Source organism: Chenopodium quinoa, unplaced genomic scaffold (assembly GCF_001683475.1).
Source record: "Chenopodium quinoa cultivar QQ74 unplaced genomic scaffold, ASM168347v1, whole genome shotgun sequence".
Taxonomy (NCBI): domain Eukaryota; kingdom Viridiplantae; phylum Streptophyta; class Magnoliopsida; order Caryophyllales; family Amaranthaceae; genus Chenopodium; species Chenopodium quinoa.
The window spans coordinates 2257335-2280158 of NW_018742292.1; the positions used below are offsets into that span (position 1 = coordinate 2257335).

Genomic DNA, 22824 nt, shown 5'->3' on the forward strand with positions numbered 1-22824 from the left:
AGTCGTTTTGACTATGGTTTTCTGTTTGGGTTTATTCCAAATCCCTTACGGGATAGAATAAACTTTGTTAGGTCACACTAAGACACTAACCTAGTCTAATTATTCCACAATCACGTAAAATGAGATTTAATTTAATTTAATTTAATCTAAAATAACATAAGAGAACATGACCTAAAAAGCAAGGGATCTAAAGCATGAAATGGTATAACTTGCTCTTTTCATAATCCAGTAGTATTGAAACTGTGATCACATGCCAGTGCTAATTTTAAAAGATTTAGTTACTGCCATAACGATTTGCTTGGTGTCCTACTTTAAGTAGAATAATCATGCTCATTACAAAAGACAATTACAATTCTCATGCTCTGTCTTATGTGCTTTTTCTTCCTTTATATTTTTCAGTGATGTGATTATGATTAACTTTACACTTCATAGATGACTAATATCCTAATCTACTTTGACCTTGACCAACTTAATTTTTTTTAACTCGAATTTCAGAGGCTTTGATCTACCCAACCTATTTTTACGGATCCTATTTTTTGGGTTTCAAAAAAAAAAAAAAAAAAAAAAAAAAAAAAAAAAAAAACTTTTCTTACTTAAGTTTTGTTAGATTAATAAATGAGGCTGCCCCACTTAATCTCCGCGATAAACAAATTTCGTTTATCACGGAGTAAACCGCTACTTGAGGTTTTGCAGTTTTGCCTTAAGGTAGCGGTTTTACCCATTTTCACCGCAAAAATTACGCTATTTTTCCATGATAAACACGGAGATAAACTTGTATTTCCTCTTGATAAATGGTTAATTAGAAGGCAGTCCCAGTTTCTCAACATGAGAAACAAAATTTGTTTCTCAAGAGATTAAATTTGGAAAATTATAGGCAAAATCCCTATTTTAAATAGTGTTTTTGCCGATGAACACTAAAAAAAAATGCATTTATTTACACAACTATGCCATTAGAGAAACATGTTTGTTTCTCATGTTGAGAGCCTTAGAATTTCTCAGTGAATTAGACTCATTTTCATTGAGATATACATCCTCCATTGATGTATTCTTGAGAGTTGGTACACAAACCAATAAAAAGGAGGGAGAGTAAAGATTTTACATAATTGCACACACGTTAACTTTTAGCCATAACATGTAAAGTAAAAGGTGGAGTTGGTCCCATCCTACCCTTTTCCCTAATCTATCTACTTAACCACTTAATGACATTATTATCCGACCAAATTGTAACCCTTTTAAACCTTGATTAATTAACTAACCCTTCCACCACCTCCACACCACCTCCAAAAGCCACCCTACCACCTCCGGCAGCTCCCCTACCGTGAAACACACTTCCTTCTCGATCCCCCACCACGAAACCCACCCCTACCACCTCCAGCGGCTCCCTTAACGTGGCTGGGCTGTTTCTGGGAGTTGGGGGAAGGGGAGGGGCGGTAATCGGGGTTGGGGAAAACAGAGGCGATGGGCTTTGAGGTTTGGGGCAAGGGGTGGGGTGGTAATTGTGGTGGGGGAGTAGAATGGGGGTGGATTTCTTGGTGGGGAGATGGGAAGGGGTCAGTTTCACGGTGTGGGAGCGGGAGGGAGGTGGGTTTCGTGGTGGGGGAACGGGAGGGGGTGGGTTTCGCGGTGGATGAGCAAGAGGGGGTGGATATCGTGGTGGGGGAGCTGCCGGAGGTGGTAAGGGGGGCTGCCACAGGTGGTGTGGAGGTCGTGCAAGCTAATTAATTAAGGGTTAAAAGTTACTCCCTCCGTCCCTTGTATTTTGCTCCATAGTGTAATGTTATTTTATTAAGTTTTGGTTGGAAAAAAGTGATGAGAGAAAAAAAATGGTGGGGTTGTGAGAGTAGAAATGTAGACCCATATGTCCAAAAACAGAATGAAGCAAAATTAAAGGGACACCCTTAAAAGGAAATTGGGGCAAAAATTATGGGACAGAGGGAGTACTAATTACAATTCGACCAAATAATGATGTCATTAAGTAGGTTGATTAGGAAAAAAAAGTAGTAGTTTCTAGAATTAATCAATTTTAGGGGTAGTAATTAACAACTTTTTTTTTAGGGGTATTAATTCACAAATGACATTTTTAGGGGTAGTAATTGACAAAATTTCCATAGATTTAAGACACCAATACAATCAATATGGGATTCTCAATCCATACCTCCTTTTTATGGGTTCTCAATCCGTTCCATTCAACTGATTTGAACCAAAAGCCCCTTCAATGTCACTAGACCAATGTTACATGATTATGTCAATTTTTATTAAAAGAGTTGAAGAGTAAATATTTGACTCCAACATTCATAAGAAGTCTAAATAACTAATAATAATTATGACCAAGTTAAACCGCCCTAAATACTACATACAATATTAGATGATCTAAAATATGCCTGCAAACCCATTACAGTGCAGTTAAAGATCAACAAGCTAATGCAGCCTATAAAAGATCTTCATGTCAAAATGGAAGAATTCACTTGGAGGGGAGGGAGGATCTTCGGGATCACTCTGAATATTTCAACGTCAAAGACAGTTGCATCATCCTTCGGGTTAGCAAGCTTGAAGAGTAGGACGTCAAATTCTTCCAAGGAGTTTTCGAAGGCAAATTTCTTCCACCCACCACAGAGTCCTCCCACACATCTTTTCCCATTATAATAAAACTTGGTGTGCCATATATTATCTTCCACTCGGAGAACGATGTCCTGGTTTTGGAGAGCAAGGTGCTTGTTCATCCATTCTGCAGGAATGCTCTGGCAAAGAGAACATCACAAAAGAAATTTTCACAGTTATGATGTTAAAATTCATTACTCCCTTTGTTACTAAATAGCTGTTGTTTTCATGATTGAACTATGGTTGTAGGTTTATAACAAGATATATTATGAATGTAAGTTTATATATGAAATACAGCAACATAATTTTATCAATACGCTCAAAATTGAACCTAGATACACTGCAGCAAAGCTTATATGGAGTAGTAACGGAGGGATTTATATGAACGAATTGATAGAATTGGTAAGGGATCAATACCAAGTAAAACCTCCTGTAAACACTACTAGGTCGCATCACAACAGTGAAACTTTTTTCAGTTCGTTCTTGGGTAGCCCTTCGCAAAGCATCCTCTTTCTCCATCTCAGTCACTGCCCTTCTATTGGACACATACTCGGGGTACCCCTTTTCAGATGAAACTATTTCAGGGCACAAAAAGCAGGTTAAGCCTACAATGATGTATCAACACCAGAACAACAAGACACAAAATTTTCACCAAAAATCGAGATTAACATTTACTTGTATATGTTTTACCTGGTACCATAATTTTTATTGTAGTAATAACAAAACTTTAAAATAGAAATGATTTTTCAGTAACATTGAGGTGACATAAGTTCATTAGATAAGAGAATTACCACTTCTGGACACCTGTTTCATTGACGACATGGGAACTGCCTGCTTCTTTGGTCTGCCTCTTTTCCTTCTATGACTGTGAGAATCATCTGCCGTCGGGGAACATTCTTCAAAATTTAGAACTATTGGCTTGCTACCCAAAACTTGACTTATTTTTTCTGCTGTACCATTTTCACTTGGCTCCTTTCCTGCCAAATTTCGTGCATAGTCAATAGTGATGTAGTAACTTTCTAATATCTACAAGTATGTAATAATACATCACAATGCTTACCAGATAATGTTTTAGATTTGTGGTGATTATTCATCTCTAAGGAACCTTCTCTATCCTCAGGGGTGCTCCAGTCTCTGCCTGAATTTGTACCTGGTTTTTGGGCAGTGTCACTTCCGCTAGGATTCTTGTCTGCTAAAAATATCCAAAAAAAAAAAAAGAAAAAGAAAAAAAGGATGAATTCATAACTTCTTAACTATGATACACAATTACACAGGCACAAGGAAGTTTAATATACCCTCAGTTCAAAATTATGGGTCCAAAGATCAAGCAATTAAGCATAATTATGATAATAGAATACTTCTGATAAAATACATAAATCGTGACATAATTTAGATTTACTTGTACCTACTTTTGATTAAAATTCGTATCTCAAGTCCAATTTTGAATACAAATCACATGTATAAGGACCACACTCTCGTTGGAGTGCTGAGGGTCCAGCACAGTTATTCAAGATAAATAAGAGCCAAGTACCATAACTTCACAGTATTACACAAAATAGTTAAATAGCTACTCATTTCAGGATAATATGATATAACTAACAGTTACCGATTTGGTCCTTCAACTTGTTAGAATGATCTTTCTCGGGGGAACTTTCTCCATTTTCAGGGGTGTTCAGGTCTCGTAGTGAAACCTGACTCACTTCATGGGTAGCTTCATTTATGCCGGGCTTTTCCTCTGCAAAAAGATGTACACAAGGATATTCAACACACTCTTTATTTTATGATAAGTAGAAACTTCTTTCAAGAAACACGAAACACAAAATATAAGGTTCTTACTAGATTGGGCCTTTGATTTACTCCAAGAATTGCATGGTTCTTTTATCTTTCTTGGTCTGCCTCTGCCATTTTTTTTTATAACCAAATTGGACGTCTGATTCCTAGGATTTTGAGTGTTCTCTCGTCCCAAACAGTTTACCTCCCCATCAACATTATTCTTAGACTTCTTCGATACAACATATGCAGAATCATCATCTATATTGTCTCCAATTACATTGGTGTTTGAACCTTCTCTCACAATTCTCTTCTTATGATTTTCATGTACAGGCTTGGGGTGGCTGCATTTCTTTATAAAATAGGATGCTTCCTCTTCACAGAAACTCTCTTGGTCAAAAATTAAGACCTCAAAACTTGAGTTACGCTTATACTTAAACATCAAGAGACAATTTTCTCTAAGTTCATAAGTTTTCACAAAGTCCTTCCACTCATTCCCGACAAGCAGCACATTATCAGTTGTCTGAATATCCACATGACCACATGCCATACATTACCACTGGGGCCTTTGAGAGACAATTTGTCTGGTAAATGGGTTTTCATATGCATAGCAAATTTCTCAGGCAATACCTGTTTGTTCATGATCAAGTTCATATTACACAGGAAAATGTATCAACAAGGCCATCTTCTATACAAATAAAAAGTATAATAATCGCCGTTCAATAAAGATGGCCAAGTTTGGAATTATGAAGATAATTCATGAACGGGTACCACAAACTTTCATAAAGCATAACAAACAGGCCAAAGGTGTACTCAATACATAGTAAATTCTTCAAGTACACTGAAATTTTAACCCTCACACAGCCACTCAATTGGAGTAAATGTATACAATCAACAAATTCCCATCATGCAGTGAACTAAATAACTCACCCCATGTACACAGATTCTATCAAGCAAATCTCTATCAAACAAAATTCAAGCTGTACGTAGTTAGGCTTTGTTTCACCTTTCATCATTCTTTACATGTCCTTCCCAAATCACCTTAATACCTATGCAAACTTCACTAAGGGCATTTATACGATAGGTCACCTGTTTGAATCCCCCCAGCCCCTTCCCTATTCCTCTTTTGTAATTTGTAATGCCCTAGTGATTCATTCGAAAAATAAAAATACTTATCAACCCATCACTCCTACTCACTATTGAGTCCATAATATGTACAAGCACATTTAATTTATTAGCCTAACAACAATCATTAACACTTTACATTCAGTACCAATTTAAGACAGTCTTTCCCACTGAAATCAAATCAAATGCAAAAATGCATGTTTTCAAGAGCAAATAACTATAATTCCCAAACAACTCAAAACCTAACATGTTGCATATTATAAAGGCATATCAACAAACATTTTTGCACATTAAATGGCTAAAATTTTCGGCACAATTTAAGATATGGAATTCTGGATTTTATAATACTTGTATTAATTAAAAATAGTTAACATGAAATTGACAGCAAAATTCTGAAAAATTAAAAAACTAATATAAAAAAAAAAAAAAAAAAAAAAAAAAAAAAAAAAAAAACCTAACAAGATGATCATGGAAGTTTTGGGGTAGAATTTGATAAAAATGCATGGAATTGAAATGTTTCCAATACATCTCTTCTTCCCATGTCCTGCAATTCTCACAATCTGATTTCTCCTCCATTGTTGCTCAAATTAATCACCTACAAAAAATCAAACATAAAAATAATCAAACACCCAAAAAATAAAAAATATTTTTTTAAAAAAACAATCTGGAGTAGAAGAGAAGATTTTACTCACAAGTGACGACCCAGAAGCTAGATTGAAGAAAAACACACTTTTTCAGAAACTTTGAAGTGTTTGTACCTCGAGATTAGTGATTTGTGACAAAGATTATAGGGTGTGAAATTTGCCAATGGGATGTTTAATGTGTTTTTTGCATGATACAGTAGAAATGCAATTTATTTTAAAGACAAAATCTTTGGAATTTGACATATTCTTTACCTTCCCTAGATAATAGAACTATACAAATTGACAAATTGTAACAGCTTATTGGCTTCAAATGGTGGTCCGTATCAGGCACGAGAAAAATACATGTATGTGTACACACACTCAAGACTATTGATATTTTTAGCCAAGGTCATGGCACGCAAGCTTGTCACGAGGCATAACGCAGTTCGGCTCTCAACCCTCCTTAATCAAAATAAAACTTGTGATTTATGCAAATTACGAATCTATTAATATACTAAGTAAAAATGAAGGAAGTATTCTTATAAACCACTTTTTTTGGTGTAAATCTATCAATACATATACGAAGTATAATTTTAATAAAATTTCTACAATCAATAACATAACATAATACTAAAACAGACACCAGGAATTGACACGAATCTAATTTTTTTTAATTAACCATTGATACACAAGATTTCCCATATATTTATTCAAAAAAAAATAATATTTACTGTTTCGGGGTTTTCTGATGTCCTGCGGGAGAGTTACAATTCCGAGACTGGAACCGGACGCCTGTACCTGCAAAATAACGGAGACTCCTGAGAGCTCCGCCTCCAACGGTCAAGTTAGTACCTGATTAAGGAGTAATTAATACAGAAATTAAAGTAATAAGGTCTCTCTAGGTGAGAGTATTTAATGTAGGTAATCTGCTTTGCTAGCGAGATCAGCCGGTTATTAGTGTGTTCTGTAAATTATTCGGTCCCCTGATTAATGAGGATTAATCGAGTATTTATAGCCTTGGGAAGCGTGCAACTCTCTAGGTTTAAGGTAAACCTAGGGCCGAACGGGCTTCTAGACTGAAATGGGCCTTGATGGCCGGTTGTCCCATTTGGCATGGGTGGACACGTGGCGTGTCTTAAGTGGTCCGTGGAGGACGCGTGGCGGAACCTGGTTGGTCCACTTGTCAAACGGCGCTTGGTGGATAAAAATCCCCTAATCATTTGCCCCTCACAGGTGGCACGCGACTGGTCACGTGTCGCCTGTGACAGGTGTCGCACGGTGACAGGCGACGGCCCGTTACAGGTGTCACCTTGCAGACGGCCGGGAGATTCTCCCGCCCAAATTTGAATTCGGAAGCGACCCTTCGCCTTCTCATTTTGCCTATAAAAGGAAGTGCTGACTTCGGTCATTTTCACATTTGAGAATTTTTGCGAGAACATTCGGACCCCTGAACTTGCTCTGACATTTTCGGACTTTTTCTGCCTACCGCCTGTTCTGACAAGCCGACTGACCCGAACTTCCAGGACTTCATCAACTGTCATCCGTTCAGGTAACTCAGTTCTCTTACTCTTAATTTTCTTTTTATTTTTTGAAATGGCACCATGGAAGCACACGACACGCCCTAAGTTAGTGATCAGCCGGTCACCGGGGACGGCTGAATCTAGGACTAGGAGTGCCGCCTGCCCTTTTCTGGACCCATCTTTGCCCTTTATACAAAGTCCGACTGAATCTGTGTCTATGCAGAACGTGATGGCCAGAACAAAAAAGACTGCTAGAATATCAAACTCAGACGGCTCCTCCCAAAGGGTACTCCTTAGCGAAACATCTGACCAGGCGCCAGATGTGGAACGAGGCGACTGTCAAGCTGACAGTTCTGAGAGAGGGACCAAGGTGTTCCCTTCTCATCTAACCGTGGACATGTCCAATTTACCTTCTGCTCCTTCTAAGGGAGAGGAGGCGGGCCCCTCTAGGAGAGGGGAGGAGTCGTCCTCTTCGGACTCGTCAGGGGACGAGTCCGATTCCAGCTCTTCTGACCATAGTTCTTCTGACTCAGAAGAAAAACATAACCGCCTACAAGAGGCGAGAAGTTCCCATGCAGTGGAGAAGGGGGATAATTGGGCAGAGCCGTCCGCCTCTTACAGAGAGGAAAACACCCCCTACTACTGCAGGGTGCCCCGGGGCCGGATCGCAACCATGCGAGACAACGTGGCGAGCTTTATTGCTAACCACAAAATGGGCCCGGAGTATTTACTGTTTGTGCCGGATCCAGAAGATACTGTCGTCTGGCCGGCTGGTACCAGCTATGGTGACGGCTGTTTTGGCTGCTATGTGGCGGCCATCAAAGCTGGTCTGCGCTTCCCATTACATCCGGCTGTTCAGCGGATTTTAGATGGGTATGATCTGGGGTTATGGCAGTTAGCCCCCAACTCTTGGGTAAACGTACTCGGCTATGTGGCCGGGTGCGAACTGAACGGGGTGGAGCCAAGTTTTGAGGCTTTCGCCCACATGAACTATCTCAGCCGGACCCCTAAGTCGGGAGGTACCGGCTGGTATCAACTAACAAGCCACAGGGGTTACCTCATGACGAGAGGTAAGGCAAACAAATGGAAGGATTGGCGGAACACCTTCCTTATTATCGAGAGTTCAGACACGGAGCTGAACAAACGATTTAACAAGTGGAACAGGGATCCGCCTCTTCTTGCAGGCGGCCGCAGCATGCCGCCTGTTCCCCCAAAGGCTAAAAGAGAGATCCTAGACAAAGGACTCTTCAAAGTAGAGACTAGGGTGAACTCTACTTCAGGGGTACGAGAGCAAGTACCCCTACACTGCGTCCCGAGCTTCAAGTGGCTCTATGATGAGTACTTCTTGGCCGCCTGTGGCCTCGGCAGTCGGTGCTCTAGAGGTAGCCGGCCTGACGAATACTCTGTTTTTTCACGCCTTGTTTACTTGGGATTTTTACTAACTTTGCTGTTTAATTCTTTCAGCCGACGCCATGAGTAAAATAACAGCGTCTAAAACTGCGGCGGCCATGCTGCGGGTCTCGCTAATGAAGCAGTCGTATGCCGACTCCCCCAGCAAGGAGGCACCCTTGGTAAGCCTTGAAAACTCTTCTCCTTTTAGTTGTATTATGCATATACTAACTCTTTTTGTTTTCAGTCTGGCACTCCAAGGGCTTCTTCCTCGCAACAGCCGGACCCCAAGGCCCGGAGGACGACTGTTGCAAGCTCTCCTGGGTCTTCCAGGAAAACAGTGGCGGCTGAGAAGCAGCCGGCCACTTCTTCAAAAACCCAGGCGGGGCCGCCTAGATGTATGGACACTTGCTTGTAAAAACTCACTCTTGCTTCCTTCTTGATTAGGTCTAACTTGTTTTTCCTTTTGCTTAATGCAGCCGGCCCCCAGGGACTTGACTTGGTTGAGGTAGCCAAGTCAATGGTTAAAGTAGTTCCTCCCTCTGACAGGGAGGCGGTCAAGGGTGCCGGCACCCTTGACCTCGATGGAATTTCGGGGATCCTAGCTGAGGTATACCCTTTTGAAGTTCCAGGACGCCTGTTAACCCTTATGATTGGAAACTGACGCCTGTTTTTCTTTGTACTTAGGCCCTGCTCCGAGTCAACAGCCTTCGCAAGCCGATTGATCGGAAAAACAAAGAGGTAAAGGCCGCAAAGGCTATGGCCGCCTCCAGCTGTGATAAAGCAATGTTTCAAATTGCCCAAAATGAAGTACTGACCATTGATCTTCTTTATTATCAGGCGCAGGCGACCGCCGCTGTTCGGGCTCAGCTAGAGGCGGCCCAAAAGAAGGTTGACGAGCTGGAGGGGACCGTCACCAAACTTAAAGCCGAGCTGAAGCCCCTTCGTCAGAAAATGCACTCTTACGAAGCCATGGAGAAATCTTTGGCTAACGTAAAAGAACGCCTGGTGAACCAGGAGAAGAGTCTTACCCAAGAGCTCTCGGACAAGGCCGAGCAAGAGAAACAAGAGCTCGTCCGGGAGATGGTGGAAGACTCCGCCCAAATCCAACGCATGACCTGGGAACGACTGTTCCCCAGTGCCGACTTTGCCTCATGGGAAAGAACGTACCGCCAGTGTTCGGAAATATATAATCAACAGATCCTGGCGGCTGCTGAAGAAGAGGCGATGGACGTTGCGTTGGAGGAGGAAGAGGCTGTTGTGGCGCTTGTGCCACTTGGGGGTAAGGCATCAAAAGATGATGCAGCTAAGGCCGAGTCCAGCAAGAAGAGTGCTGACCAGGCGGCTGCTGCTGATACTGAACTGCCCCCTTCTTAAGCTTTAAGTATATTTTTTCTTTTCACGGCCTGCGTGCCGTTTGCTTTGTAATTACCCGGCCAGGGGGCCGGGGTTTTGAATATTCTGCTGGTCTTTTATGGCCGGCTCATTTTAATCAAATTTTTTGTTTTTGTTCAAATTTGTCTAAGTATTTGAAATTTGCTCACTAGACAGACTGTTGTGTATGGCCGAACGTTAAGACAGGTACAAATAGTAAGTATGCCGCCTATGCCCCTGGACGACTGGTTGTCTGTTTCCAGGATAGATAATCAGTCGGCCATTTAATCAATCGGTATTCGAACTCTTTATTCAATTTGACCAAGTAAATAGAATTACCAAGTAGCCAAGGAATTTAAGTAGGAAAACAAGCGGCGGGTACCGGTTGTTTCCCTTTATTGCCAATGTTGGCCTCTAATTTGTTATTTGTTAACCTAGCAAGAGTATTGGTTGAGAGCCTTTGTTTATAAAAACAAGTGGACGACTCGTACCTTTTAGGCTCAGTACTAAGTTTGAGTGACTATTAAGTTAACATAGGAGTTACTTAGTCTTCGTCACAATCTTGATTGAGTAGTAAAGGTATCAGGCGGCGTAGGCCGGCTAGACCCCTTGATTTACCAATGTTTGTTGGCTATTTACTCAATAGGTTATCCAGTAGGAATAGGGGTTCGAGTGCCCTTGTTTGTATAAAACAGGCGGACGACTCAAACTTTTTAGGTTCCATACCAAATTTGAAGGAGTGACTATGAGTTAACTTTGGAGTTACTCAGTCGCCGTCACTTTTGTTTGAGAAGTAGAGGTACCAGGCGGCGTAGGCCGGCTAGACCCCTTTATTCGCCAATGTTTGTTGGCTATTATCTCAATAGGTACCCCCTGCATTTATCCCAAGTAATACAGGCGGTCATCTGACTCAGATGTCAACTGCTACCACTGGTTTGGTTAGTGATAGAGTTATCCTTGTCTCAAAAACGGCTACGTGGTTGCCCTTTGGGACAGTCGTATAGGTGCCGTGTAATTAGTTTATAGAACAATGTTCCACCCAAAAGGGAGCTGCTCTCTGCGACGAATTTCATCCGAATGGATGCCGCCGGACGCCTGCTATAATGTTGGGACAGGTCGGATTAGTTTTTAAAAGTTAGATCAGTTGACTAGGCGCCTGGTCTGATCATTCGGCCGGTGGCCTTGGTAAGTTCTTGGTGAACGTAGGTGCTAAGTCAAAGAAGGGTAGCCGCCTGTTAGGCACAGGGTCGGCCAGGCCCTAATCTTTTTAGCTAAGTATTGTGAGTAAAATACTCAATGGAGAGTAGCCGACTGTAAAGGTACAGACGGCATGCCCCTCTGATGATAGAGTGAAAAAACTCAATGGAGAGTAGCCGACTGTAAAGGTACAGACGGCATGCCCCTCTGAAGATAGAGTGAAAAAACTCAATGGAGAGTAGCCGACTGTAAAGGTACAGACGGCATGCCCCTCGTAATACAAAATTGAATAGTAAGTGCCAACTTTATTAAGTAGCTCTTTACTTTACATCATTCAAAAGAAATATTTCTTAAGGTTATCTACATTCCAAGTTCGAGGCAACGGTTGTCCGTCTGGTGTTTCCAGACGGTAGGTACCGTCCCTGACTTCCGCATAGATTCGGTAGGGTCCTTCCCAGTTGGGAGTTAGTTTGCCAGACTCGTTAGCCCTACCAACTGCTTCCATTTTTCTAAGTACAAAGTCCCCTACTTTGAGTGGACGCCTGTGCACTTTCTTGTTGTATGATCTAGTCATTCTCAGGCGGTAGATTTCATGGCGCAAAACAGCATTGCCCCTCTTTTCAGGAAGTGAATCTAATGCCAGGCGCATAGCTTCCCAGTTTGCCTCTTCGTCATATAGCATTACTCGAAGAGTCGGCTCGTAGTGTTCTATTGGAAGAACAGCTTCTGCACCATAAGTTAGGAGGAATGGAGTTTCTCCAGTCGCCCCTTTTTCAGTCGTCCTAATGGCCCAAAGAACATGTGGTAGTTCATCTGCCCATAGGCCGCCTGCTCGTTCAATTTTTTTCTTGAGACCGTCTGAGATGATTTTATTAAAGGCTTCTACCTGGCCGTTTGCTTGTGGACGGCCGACAGATGCAAAGTAATGTCCAATTCCTTGGTCTCCCAACCAGCTTTTGAGAACAGGCGTCTCAAATTGGGGACCATTATCAAAAACCATAGACATGGGAACCCCGAACCGAGTGATGACGTTTTTCCAAATGAATGAAATTACATCTTTCGTCTTGATTCCCTTTACAGCCTCCGCCTCTACCCATTTAGTGAAGTAGTCAACGGCAACAAGTATATACCTTCTGCCGCCTGTAGCAGGCGTATATGGACCCAGAATGTCCATGCCCCACTTAGCAAACGGTAGTGGGCTGTGAATGGTAGTGAGGTCAGTAGCCGGACGGTGAATTAATTTGCCAAACCTTTGGCACTTGTCACATTTTTTCACCATCTCCATTGCATCTGCTTCCAAAGTAGGCCAAAAGTAGCCCTGCCGCCTTGCCCTTTGAGCAAGCATCCTACCACCTATATGGGAAGCACAGAAACCAGAGTGAAGATCATCTAGTATCTCTCGTCCCTTTTCAGGAGTAACACACTTTAAGAAAGGTTGAAGGTGCCCCCTCTTGTGCAGTTCCCCCTGTATCATTTCAAAACAGGAGGCTCGTTTTTTCAGTGATGCCGCCTGTTGAGGATCATCCGGCAGTGTACCGTTTGTCAGATATGCCCTGATTGAATCCATCCAGGTTGAGCTTCTGTCTAGAATTCCAATAGGATTTTCCTCGATGCTTCTCTTCTCCATTACTTCCCAAAACACAGTTCGAGGAGTATCGGAGGAGGCGGATGATGCTAATTTCGAGAGTGCATCTGCCTGGTTGTTTTCTGATCTCGGTACTTGGATCAGATGGAAATCCTCAAGGGAGCCGACTGCTTGTCGGACCGCCTGTAAATATTTGATCATGGCCGGATGTGTTGCTTCGTATTCGCCATTGTACTGACTCACTATCAGTTGTGAATCAGAACAGGCGTCTATTTTCCTTGCCCCGGCCGCCTTACACATGCGGATCCCGGCTAGTAAAGCTTCATATTCTGCCTCATTGTTTGAAGCCTGGAAACTGAAGCGTAGAGCATACTCGAACCTGTCGCCCTCTGGAGATTGACATACGACGCCTGCTCCACAACCGTTTGAAGTAGAGCTTCCGTCCACATATACCTTCCAGACTTGGTCTGGAACTTGAGAGTCAGGAGGACGAGTCATCTCTACAATAAAGTCAGCAAAGGCTTGCCCCTTCACTGCTTTTCTAGGCTCGAAAGTAACTTCGAGACTCTGCATTTCTATGGCCCATTTGATCATTCGTCCGGAGGACTCCATGGTGGTAAGGGGCCGCTTGATCGGTTGGTCGGTATACACGACGACTGCATGTGCCAGAAAGTAGGGCTTCAATTTTTTAACAGCCATGAAGAGTGCAAGACCAAATTTCTCCACTAGGGGATACCTCAACTCGGCATTTTTCAGTACGTGACTGACAAAGTAGACCGGAAGTTGACAGCCGTCCCTTTCAGCAAGGAGCACCGCGCTTAACGCATGATCAGAGACGGCCAGGTACATGTAGAGATTTTCTTTGGGCAAAGGGCTGACCAGCCTTGGCAAGGAATGCAAGTGAACCTTTAATTTCTGGAAGGCGGCCTCAGCATCCGGCCCCCATTCAAACCTTGCCTTTTTCTTAATTGCCTGGAAAAAGTATAGGCATTTGTCGCCTGTTGTCGCCTGATCGGCTTAGAAATCTTCCCAAGGCCGCCAGACAACCTGTTAACTTCTGAACCTCTCGGACGGTACGAGGCGACTGCATGTCAATGACCGCCTGTACCTTCTCAGGGTTCGCCTCTATTCCTCTCTGGTTGATAAGGAATCCGAGAAATTTCCCAGACTCAACTCCAAATACACATTTCTTGGGATTGAGCATGACATGGTGCCGCCTGAGTGTGGCGAAAGTTTCTCGGAGGTCCGTCAGATGATCTTTCTGAAGTTTAGTCTTAACAATCATATCATCAATGTATGCCTCGACGTTTCTCCCAATCTGATCAAAGAACACTGTGTTTATCATTCGTTGGAATGTAGCCGGGGCATTCTTAAGACCAAACGGCATGACCGTATAGCAGTATAATCCCTGATCAGTGACGAAGGCCGTCTTCTCCTGATCTTTCTTCCACAAAGGAATTTGATGAAAACCAGAATAGGCGTCCATAAAACTCATCAAGGCATGGCCGGCTGTTGAGTCGACCAGGTTATCAATTTTGGGCAGAGGGTAACTGTCTTTGGGGCACGCCTTGTTCAAGTCTGTGTAGTCTACACACATTCGCCAGGTGCCATTCGGCTTTTTAACAAGTACCACATTTGCAACCCAATCTGGGAAGTAACATTGCCGAATGAACCCTGCATCAAGTAATTTTTTGACTTCGGCGGCGGCCGCCTGACCTCTTTCTTCACCATGGTTCCGCTTCTTTTGCCGTACCGGCTTCTTTTTCGGATCCACAGCGAGTTTGTGTACTGCCAGATCAGGACTAATGCCTGGCATTTCATGGACTTCAAATGCAAAGATGTCCTTGTATTCTTTCAACAGGTTGTGAAAGTCATCACCAAGGTTTCTCAGAGCAGTCGTCCCAACTTTGACTGTTCGGTCAGGGCGGGAGTCGTCTAATATCAGGTCCGTATGCTCACCAGCCGGCTGAGGGCGGAACTCATCCGGCCGGTCCTCTGCCAATGATTGCTATTTTCTTGCCTTTCTGGCGGACTCTGTCTGGGACGCCTTTCTTTTTCTGTCGCCTGTTTCTTGAACAGGCGCACTTTCCTTGACATTGTCAAGGTCTGTTTTTTCTCCACTTGACCCAGTGGCCTTAGCAGTGGGTTTGACATCCGAGAGATAGCACTCTCGGGCCATCCTCTGATCTCCCCTTAGGGAGCCGACTGTTCCATTGTCCCTTTCAAACTTAAGCAGCATAAGTGACGGGATTATAACAGCCTTGGCACTATTCAGGGTTGGGCGACCCAGAATCATGTTGTAGGCAGAGAGTTCCTCTACAACTAGGAATCGGACTACCATGTGTCGTCCTTCCCCTTTTTCGCCCAGGCGGACTGGTAGATCAACTCGTCCCAGTGGGTGGACGACTCCTCCTCCAAACCCTATTAAAGGGTGGGAGGCCGGATGTATGCAGTCCGTCTGATATTTCAGTTTTGACAGACATTTGCTGCTGATGAGATCTGAAGAGCTCCCAGTATCTATGAGGATTCGACCAACTCTCTGGTTGGCCACTTTACATTCAATAACGAGAGGGTCGTCATGCGGCCCCCTTATTCCTCCTAGATCCTCTTCAGTGATGACAATCTCAGGAAATGTATATTTGGACGGTCGTTCTTGGTGAACGGAATTTACATCTAACCGCCTTATATTATCTTTGTTGCCCCTAATAGTGGGGCCGCCTCCTGAGAAGCCGCCTGCAATGGTGTAGACGACTGCATCATCAGTATCGGAACTGTCGGCCTGTTGATTCTTTTTGGCCGACTGCTTTTTTGAGGAAGTATTCCCCGTAGATTTCTTGACATAAGTGTCAAGATCACCTTGATCAGCCAAGCGGTCTAGGTACCGCATGAGACTAATGCAGTCGTTGGTGTGATGACCAATGTCATCATGATAAGCACAGATTTTGTCTTGGTTCCGGTTGCTCGCAGAACCCTTCATGGGGAGCGGTTTCTCAATTGAGAGCCGTCCCTTTATTTCTTTTAGGATAAACTGGTTATCCTTGTTAAACACATACTTTGGGGAGTATGGTTTGAATTCCTTTTTCTTCTTGGCCGGCTGTTTAGAGGAATCAGCCGCCCAGACCCCTTTTCTTTTTTCATCTTTGTTGGACGACTGTTTCTGTCGTCCTTCTCTATTGTCGAACCTCCTCCCGTCCGACTGTTTCATTGTACACAGATCAGTCGCCTGTATATAGGCTTCTGCTTCAATCAAGGCCTCTTGAAGAGTCGCCACCCTTTTTCGAACTAAATCAAATTTGAAGGTAGACCCGTCTTTGAGACCTCTAAAAAAGTCAGTATAAGCTACCTCATCCGGTAACCCTTGAATCTGTATTCTCATCAGGTTGAACCGCCTGATGTAGGAACGAAGCCCCTCCTTTTCACCCTGCTGAATTGTTCCCAAATCAAGGGTCGTTTTCTTCGCAGGGATGTTCATTGCAAAGTTGGAGGCAAATAAGTAAGCAAGCGTCCTGAAACTGTTTACACAACCAGTCGGCAGGTTGCCGAACCATTGCTGTGCAATTCCCTTGAGAGTTGCTGGGAAACACTTGCACCAAGTGGGATCATCCAACCCTTGAAGGTACATCAGGTTGGTGAATGCCATCAGATGGTCTTCCGGGTTAGTAGTGCCATCATAGGCGCCTACTAAAACATTTTTTACTCTGGCCGGCTGAGCGGCTTCAGTAATTTCCTTGGAGAAGGCCGACGGCTGTTCACCAAGTCTAAGCAGCCGTAGCTGCCAGTCCATAGGTTGGACGTTTTTTGCTGCAGGTCCACCAAATGGAGGTGGCTGCATAAAATATTGTTGTTGCGGCACAAATGGCAAATTTGGTACCGCCTGCGCACTATGAAAGCCAGACTGTCGGGAGGTGCCGCCTGACTGACTCTCATGGTACGACTGAGTTGGCCTCATCGAGGCATTTCGCAAACTGTCCTGAAAATTTGAAGTAGAAGCCGACTCTGATAATCGGTCACTCCTCTTCTGCTCTAGCAGGTGCCGAGCATCTGTGAACGTTTGCTTTGACCCGTCCGCCTGAATATGACGAACCGGTTTCCTATTTCCCGTAGGATAACGGAGTTTTGTGAAATCAAGAGCAGACGGCTCCCGCTTCTTAGATTTAGGATGGGGAGTCGCCTCTCGCCCTTGAACTGGCTTCCTCTTGAGTGAAGTGGAAGGTTTTTTGGCCGCCTGCTCTTTGACTGAAGCAGGCGGTTTTTTGTTGATCAACTCTTGGATCTCTCCCTTGAATCCCCTCATGAAGGTCATGAGTTCGTTTCTTGTGATCGGAGCAGACCCATCAGTCGGCTGTTGCCGAGCAAGCGGTGCGCCTGCTGGCTCACTTCCTGTTTGAAGATACTCCCGTTCCCTTATTTCAGTATGACGGGTACGGCGGGCCCTTAGGGTCCCGTCTGGAGCTGTATGAGTTTCAACTTCAAATTCACTTTCGGTATCATGGTCCGACTGAACTTGAGGGTCGTCTAGGGGACGCCTCTCTTCTGGGGTCGGTACAGACTTGGATGCCATCTCTGAAGTACTCTCCCCACAGACGGCGCCAAATGTTTCGGGGTTTTCTGATGTCCTGCGGGAGAGTTACAATTCCGAGACTGGAACCGGACGCCTGTACCTGCAAAATAACGGAGACTCCTGAGAGCTCCGCCTCCAACGGTCAAGTTAGTACCTGATTAAGGAGTAATTAATACAGAAATTAAAGTAATAAGGTCTCTCTAGGTGAGAGTATTTAATGTAGGTAATCTGCTTTGCTAGCGAGATCAGCCGGTTATTAGTGTGTTCTGTAAATTATTCGGTCCCCTGATTAATGAGGATTAATCGAGTATTTATAGCCTTGGGAAGCGTGCAACTCTCTAGGTTTAAGGTAAACCTAGGGCCGAACGGGCTTCTAGACTGAAATGGGCCTTGATGGCCGGTTGTCCCATTTGGCATGGGTGGACACGTGGCGTGTCTTAAGTGGTCCGTGGAGGACGCGTGGCGGAACCTGGTTGGTCCACTTGTCAAACGGCGCTTGGTGGATAAAAATCCCCTAATCATTTACCATATATATATATTTACCAAATCAGAAAACCATAGACTAACATTATACGAGTACATACTATATAATTAGGTCATCGGATACTGTATTTTCTAAAAAAAAATAAACGCAATATGTTATTAAGGAAAATCTATTAAACAAAATAATTTTAAATAATTACAATTGATTCACTTATACAAATAATGTATATTACAATAATAAGACTTAGCAATTGGTTATTGGTGCAGTGGTGATTGAGACTGTATTTGGTAGGGAGGACCTGTGTTCGATCCCCGCAACAACAATCGGGAAGGAACTGGAACCTAACCACCCTGAACTGATCCCTGAATCCGGATTAGCCCAAAGGGTGAATCGGGTGGAACACCAAAAACAAAATAAAAATAATAATAAGATCTACAAAAGTGTATATTAAATTAAAAATCTCAATTTATAATCTATATTATTTTCTTCTCATTTTGGTAATCATATTCAATCTGTATAGTTAACTAGAATTTTTGTACATATCTTCAATAATATACTAGGTAAATTTTTATGTATACTATTTTATAATTAGAATTTACCTAAGTTATATTATCATTCTTTTTTCTCAAACTTTATTTTTTGGCTATAGAATTCATTTCATTAAAAAAATTATTTTGATAACATATATGAAGTATGTATAAAAAAAACACGAAGGGTAATAACTTTGATGTCTATGGTATTGGATATAGATTTAATTTAAGTTATTTGCATTGCTAAAAAATAATTTTTTTTGTTAATACATTATATAAAAAATAATAATTCAATATAAAATTTAAGATAACCATACATGGCACGGGATTTTAGCTAGTACATTTTTAAAACTTGTGCCAAAATCAAAATGAAAAGCTCATGGTTACGTCTGTACGTGCCACATAGAAGGAGCCATTAAATTTCAAAGTCTGTATTAAATCAAAAGGAAAGTCTGATTAACAGTATATGCTTTCATGTAACACCAATAAACAAGAAGAGTTAACAATAAGTTTCCGTTGTCCTGCATAGTGTAGCATTTTACAAACATAAAACTCCCAACCTAAAACAAGAACATAAGCATTAGCTTAGCTGCTAACGCGAGATGACTATTGCAGATCACTAGCAACGTTTCAACAATCAGTAATATTGTTTCAGAAACATATCAAGTAAACAAAGTTTAAAACAGAAGTCTAACAAATACTTCAGAAGAAATTGCCACATCTAAGGAAGCTGATGCATTCTTAATACCATATCATACATACACCAAGTACTTTTATAGGTTAAGTCTGTCAGTTACATTTACAATAAGTCGATGACGGTTAGTATATCAAAACACAGCCAAAGATTAGGCAAATCACAGTCTACTTTCTTAGCCAGACCACTAAAAGCCTTCTAATAGTCTAAGACACTACAGAAAGAGGAGTGATTTTCTCGACGACTCTGAATATGTCAACATCCATCACAGCACTGGCCTTGTCTTTCTGACTAACCAAATTAAAGACTAACACATCGGACTCTTCCAAGGAATTGTCAAGGGCAAATTTCTTCCATCCAGTAGAGATACTTGCATCTTTCTTGCCGTGAGTAATTAGAGAAGTATGCCATATTTTCTTGCCCACACGAAGAATAACTTCTTGGTTTCGGCAGGGGAGATGCTGTTGCATCCACTTTGCAGGAATGTCCTTCAAAAGAACAGTCAAAAGTTCAAAACTCATTTCCGAAATATACTGGAAAGTAGAAACACCGAAACAAGAAAAGAAGTGTTTCCGAATATAATTACCAAGAAAAATCTTTTGTAAACACTAGTAGGCTGCATTACTGCAATGAAGCTATCTTCACTTTGTTTCGGATTAGCCCTTAGCAAAGCATCCTCTTTCTCCACTTCAGTCACTGGCCTTCTGTTTGACATGTACTCCTTCACCACAGACTTTCTTTCTTCCGAAACTATTTTGAGCAAAAATTAAAAAATAAGTATAATCCTGAAATTACTGATATTTACTGAAATCAAAACCCAGTTCCAGAATATTAAATAAATCCTGTAACGGATCCGCCCTTTTCATTTTGGTTAAAGGAGAAAATTATATTAAGCATGTGCTAAAGGCGCACTTGGAGTATCAAAAGATACAGTCATTAGGATAGAATATTAGAGTTATTACAGTCAACACAAACTTGTTTGAAATAGCAGCTAGGATTAGGAGACTAGATTTATTACAACATTATTGATAAATGGGTTAGTCCCTAAGGAGAAAGCAACATAAGAAATTGGAAGTTCCTTTCTAGCTAGCTTAGCTAGATGATCCGCTGCATCCACCATGGGATGGCTGACACACTGTTGAGTGCTTCCAATCCTAGCCTCTTGTGCCCTGGCCTGAAAAGAATATACACGTTGAACTATTGATCAGCAATTTTTAAGTTCCTTGTTACTCCTAGGACAGTAGCCATAGAATCTGATAAGAATGCGAAGTCCTGCCCGTCATTGGGATGAGAATGGCTATAAGCTCACCCAGACTACGGAAACGAGGTGGCTTAGCCTTATGACCAGGACTCTGATCCATTGGAGATGTTGAAAGAGGGTAAAGATGGAAAAAGAAGCATCGGTGAAGATGAGAAAAGTTGGATGATTTGAGGAGGGGTGAGAGCAGAGAAGTCCCAGGTTTTACTTACACATTAGTTTTAAAATAAAATAAAATTTGGAAACCCATAAATTCTTTCCACACTTAACAATCAAATGAACCCATTTAATATCATTTTGTTCACAAAATATATTATGATCACCACTTCACCAGTATCATATATCAAGATCGACTTTGCATCAGTAAGAAGACACAGTACTTTCACCCCTAATGTAATAAATGAAAAGACAAAAATAATTCCTAGAGCAACCCCATCAACTAGGCAACCAAACTACAAGAATAGAGGATTACCACTTTTGAATACCAGCTTTTTAGATGAACTAGGAGGCTCTTGCTTTTTCAGTCTGTGCCTTTTTCCACAAGATTTACGAGAACGATTCTCCTCTGAGGAAGTTTCTTTGTAATTAGGTCTAATCACCTCCCGCCCAGAAATCGGACTCCGTTCCTTAACAATTTCTCTTCTTCTACTTGATTCCTTTTCTGCCAGATCATACATACAACCAATAGTAAGCTAATAAATTTCAGAATACTTGCATAAAACATCTTGGTGTTTCAAGAAGAAATTAGCATACCTGCTTCACCGTTGTATCCGTTAGAAGAACCTTTAACTGGGAAATTTTTGCCATTTTCCGGGGTGATCAGATCCTTCACTAGTATCTGAGTTGGTTCCTTAGGAGTTCCATTACTACTAGGCCTCTTTTCTGCCAAATTATGTAGACAAAGACATCACCTTTATCATATATTCATAATCAGCTCCTAAAAGACAATCTGCATAACTAAACTGACCAGATTGGGGCTTCGGTTTAGGAGCACGGTCCACAACCAACTCCCTTTCTTCATTTTCAGTGGTTATGTCCATCTCAGAATTCAGCATCGGTTCATTTTCAACATGATTTGCACTTGGCTGCTCTTCTGCTACAGTATGCATAACTGTCAGAAATTCTTACAAATTCCAGAATTCACACAAAGCACTTTTGCCAGTTCAAAAGTAAGGTACCAGGTTGGCCCTTCAATTTCTCAGAACGTTCTGCAGTTGGAGAATTTTCACCATTTTCCGGGCTGATCAATTCCCTCCTTGAAATCTGACTTTGTTCCTTAGCAGCATCATTTTTGTTCAAGCTCTTTTCTGCCAAATTAAGTACACAGTATCAACATATGTATGCAATTTTTTAAAAATTCAACTTCTCAAATCACAAAAACACTATAAATAACAATGCTTACTAGAATGGGACTCTAGCTTGTCAGAATCAACTTTCTCAGGGGAACTTTCTCTATTTTCAGCTGTGATCACATCTCTCTGCGATATTTCACTCAGTTCCTTGTCTGTTTCATTTCTGAAAGACTTTTTTTCTACGAAATCATATAAAAGAAGTAAATGAACAAGCTCCCGCATTTACAGAATGTTTTCATTTCAAGATTACAAAGTATTAAGAAAAAGTTTTTAGAAATTTAGGATGCTTACCAGATTGAACTTTTCGTTTGATTGGCAATCGGCATGGCAGTATCCTTCTTGTTCCTCCTCTAGCTTTTGCGGCTGCATTCAGCGCACCTTTTCTTGAAGCTTGAGTGTTCACCTTTCCTCCGGAGGAAATCAATGCTTCATCATCTTTCTTGGACTTCTTTGATACAAAAAAAGCAGAATCTTCTTCACCACCATCCTCAATAATTTCAGTGTTGGATGCCTCTCTTGCAGTCCTCTTTTTTTTATCTTCATGCTCAGACTTAGTATGCTTACATTTCTTAACAAAGTAGGTTGACTCCTTCTCACAAGAACTCCCTTGATCAAAGATTAACACCTCAAAACTCGAGTTTCTCTTAAATTTGAACATCAAGACACAGTTTACATTCAATTCATTGACTTTCACAAAGTCTTTCCATCCATTTCCAACAAACAGAAGATCATCGGATTTAAGCAGCTCTATGTCCCACACACCC

General features: G+C 42.0%; 2 protein-coding genes across 5 annotated transcripts; both read right to left on the bottom strand.

The window, feature by feature from the left end:
- Positions 1-1087: 1087 nt before the first annotated feature.
- LOC110686333 lies at positions 1088-6410 on the bottom strand. Of its 4 annotated transcripts, none has more exons than XM_021862933.1 (8): positions 6186-6410; positions 6020-6088; positions 4435-4998; positions 4205-4333; positions 3659-3790; positions 3390-3575; positions 3016-3173; positions 1088-2738 (listed from the first exon to the last, which is right to left on the bottom strand). In XM_021862933.1, the coding sequence occupies exons 3-8, from the start codon at positions 4916-4918 to the stop codon at positions 2442-2444; spliced, it is 1386 nt and encodes a 461-aa protein (XP_021718625.1). In that variant the 5' UTR covers positions 4919-4998; positions 6020-6088; positions 6186-6410; the 3' UTR covers positions 1088-2441. The 4 variants fall into 4 exon arrangements, with proteins under 4 accessions (XP_021718625.1, XP_021718632.1, XP_021718617.1 ...); XM_021862940.1 differs by having other exon boundaries at positions 3659-3787; positions 5953-6088; XM_021862925.1 differs by having other exon boundaries at positions 5953-6088.
- Positions 6411-19463: 13053 nt separating this feature from the next.
- Positions 19464-22819, bottom strand: LOC110686353. Its single transcript, XM_021862949.1, has 8 exons — positions 22352-22819; positions 22111-22239; positions 21887-22015; positions 21676-21804; positions 21462-21590; positions 21181-21369; positions 20037-20200; positions 19464-19938 (listed from the first exon to the last, which is right to left on the bottom strand). Exons 1-8 carry the CDS (start codon positions 22716-22718, stop codon positions 19657-19659), a joined length of 1518 nt encoding a protein of 505 aa, XP_021718641.1. The 5' UTR covers positions 22719-22819; the 3' UTR covers positions 19464-19656.
- Between the last annotated feature and the right edge of the window lie 5 nt (positions 22820-22824).

Coding starts and splice junctions, on each gene's coding strand:
- LOC110686333 (XM_021862933.1), bottom strand. CDS start 4,918: ATGGCATGTGGTCATGTGGATATTCAGACAACTGATAATGTGCTGCTT. Junction 3,791..4,204: donor CAAGTTGAAGGACCAAATCG/GTAACTGTTAGT, acceptor GGATATTTTTAG/CAGACAAGAATCCTAGCGGA. Junction 2,739..3,015: donor TTTACAGGAGGTTTTACTTG/GTATTGATCCCT, acceptor TCTCTTTGCCAG/AGCATTCCTGCAGAATGGAT.
- LOC110686353 (XM_021862949.1), bottom strand. CDS start 22,718: ATGTTCAAATTTAAGAGAAACTCGAGTTTTGAGGTGTTAATCTTTGAT. Junction 22,240..22,351: donor CAAACGAAAAGTTCAATCTG/GTAAGCATCCTA, acceptor ATGATTTCGTAG/AAAAAAAGTCTTTCAGAAAT. Junction 21,805..21,886: donor GAAATTGAAGGGCCAACCTG/GTACCTTACTTT, acceptor TGCATACTGTAG/CAGAAGAGCAGCCAAGTGCA.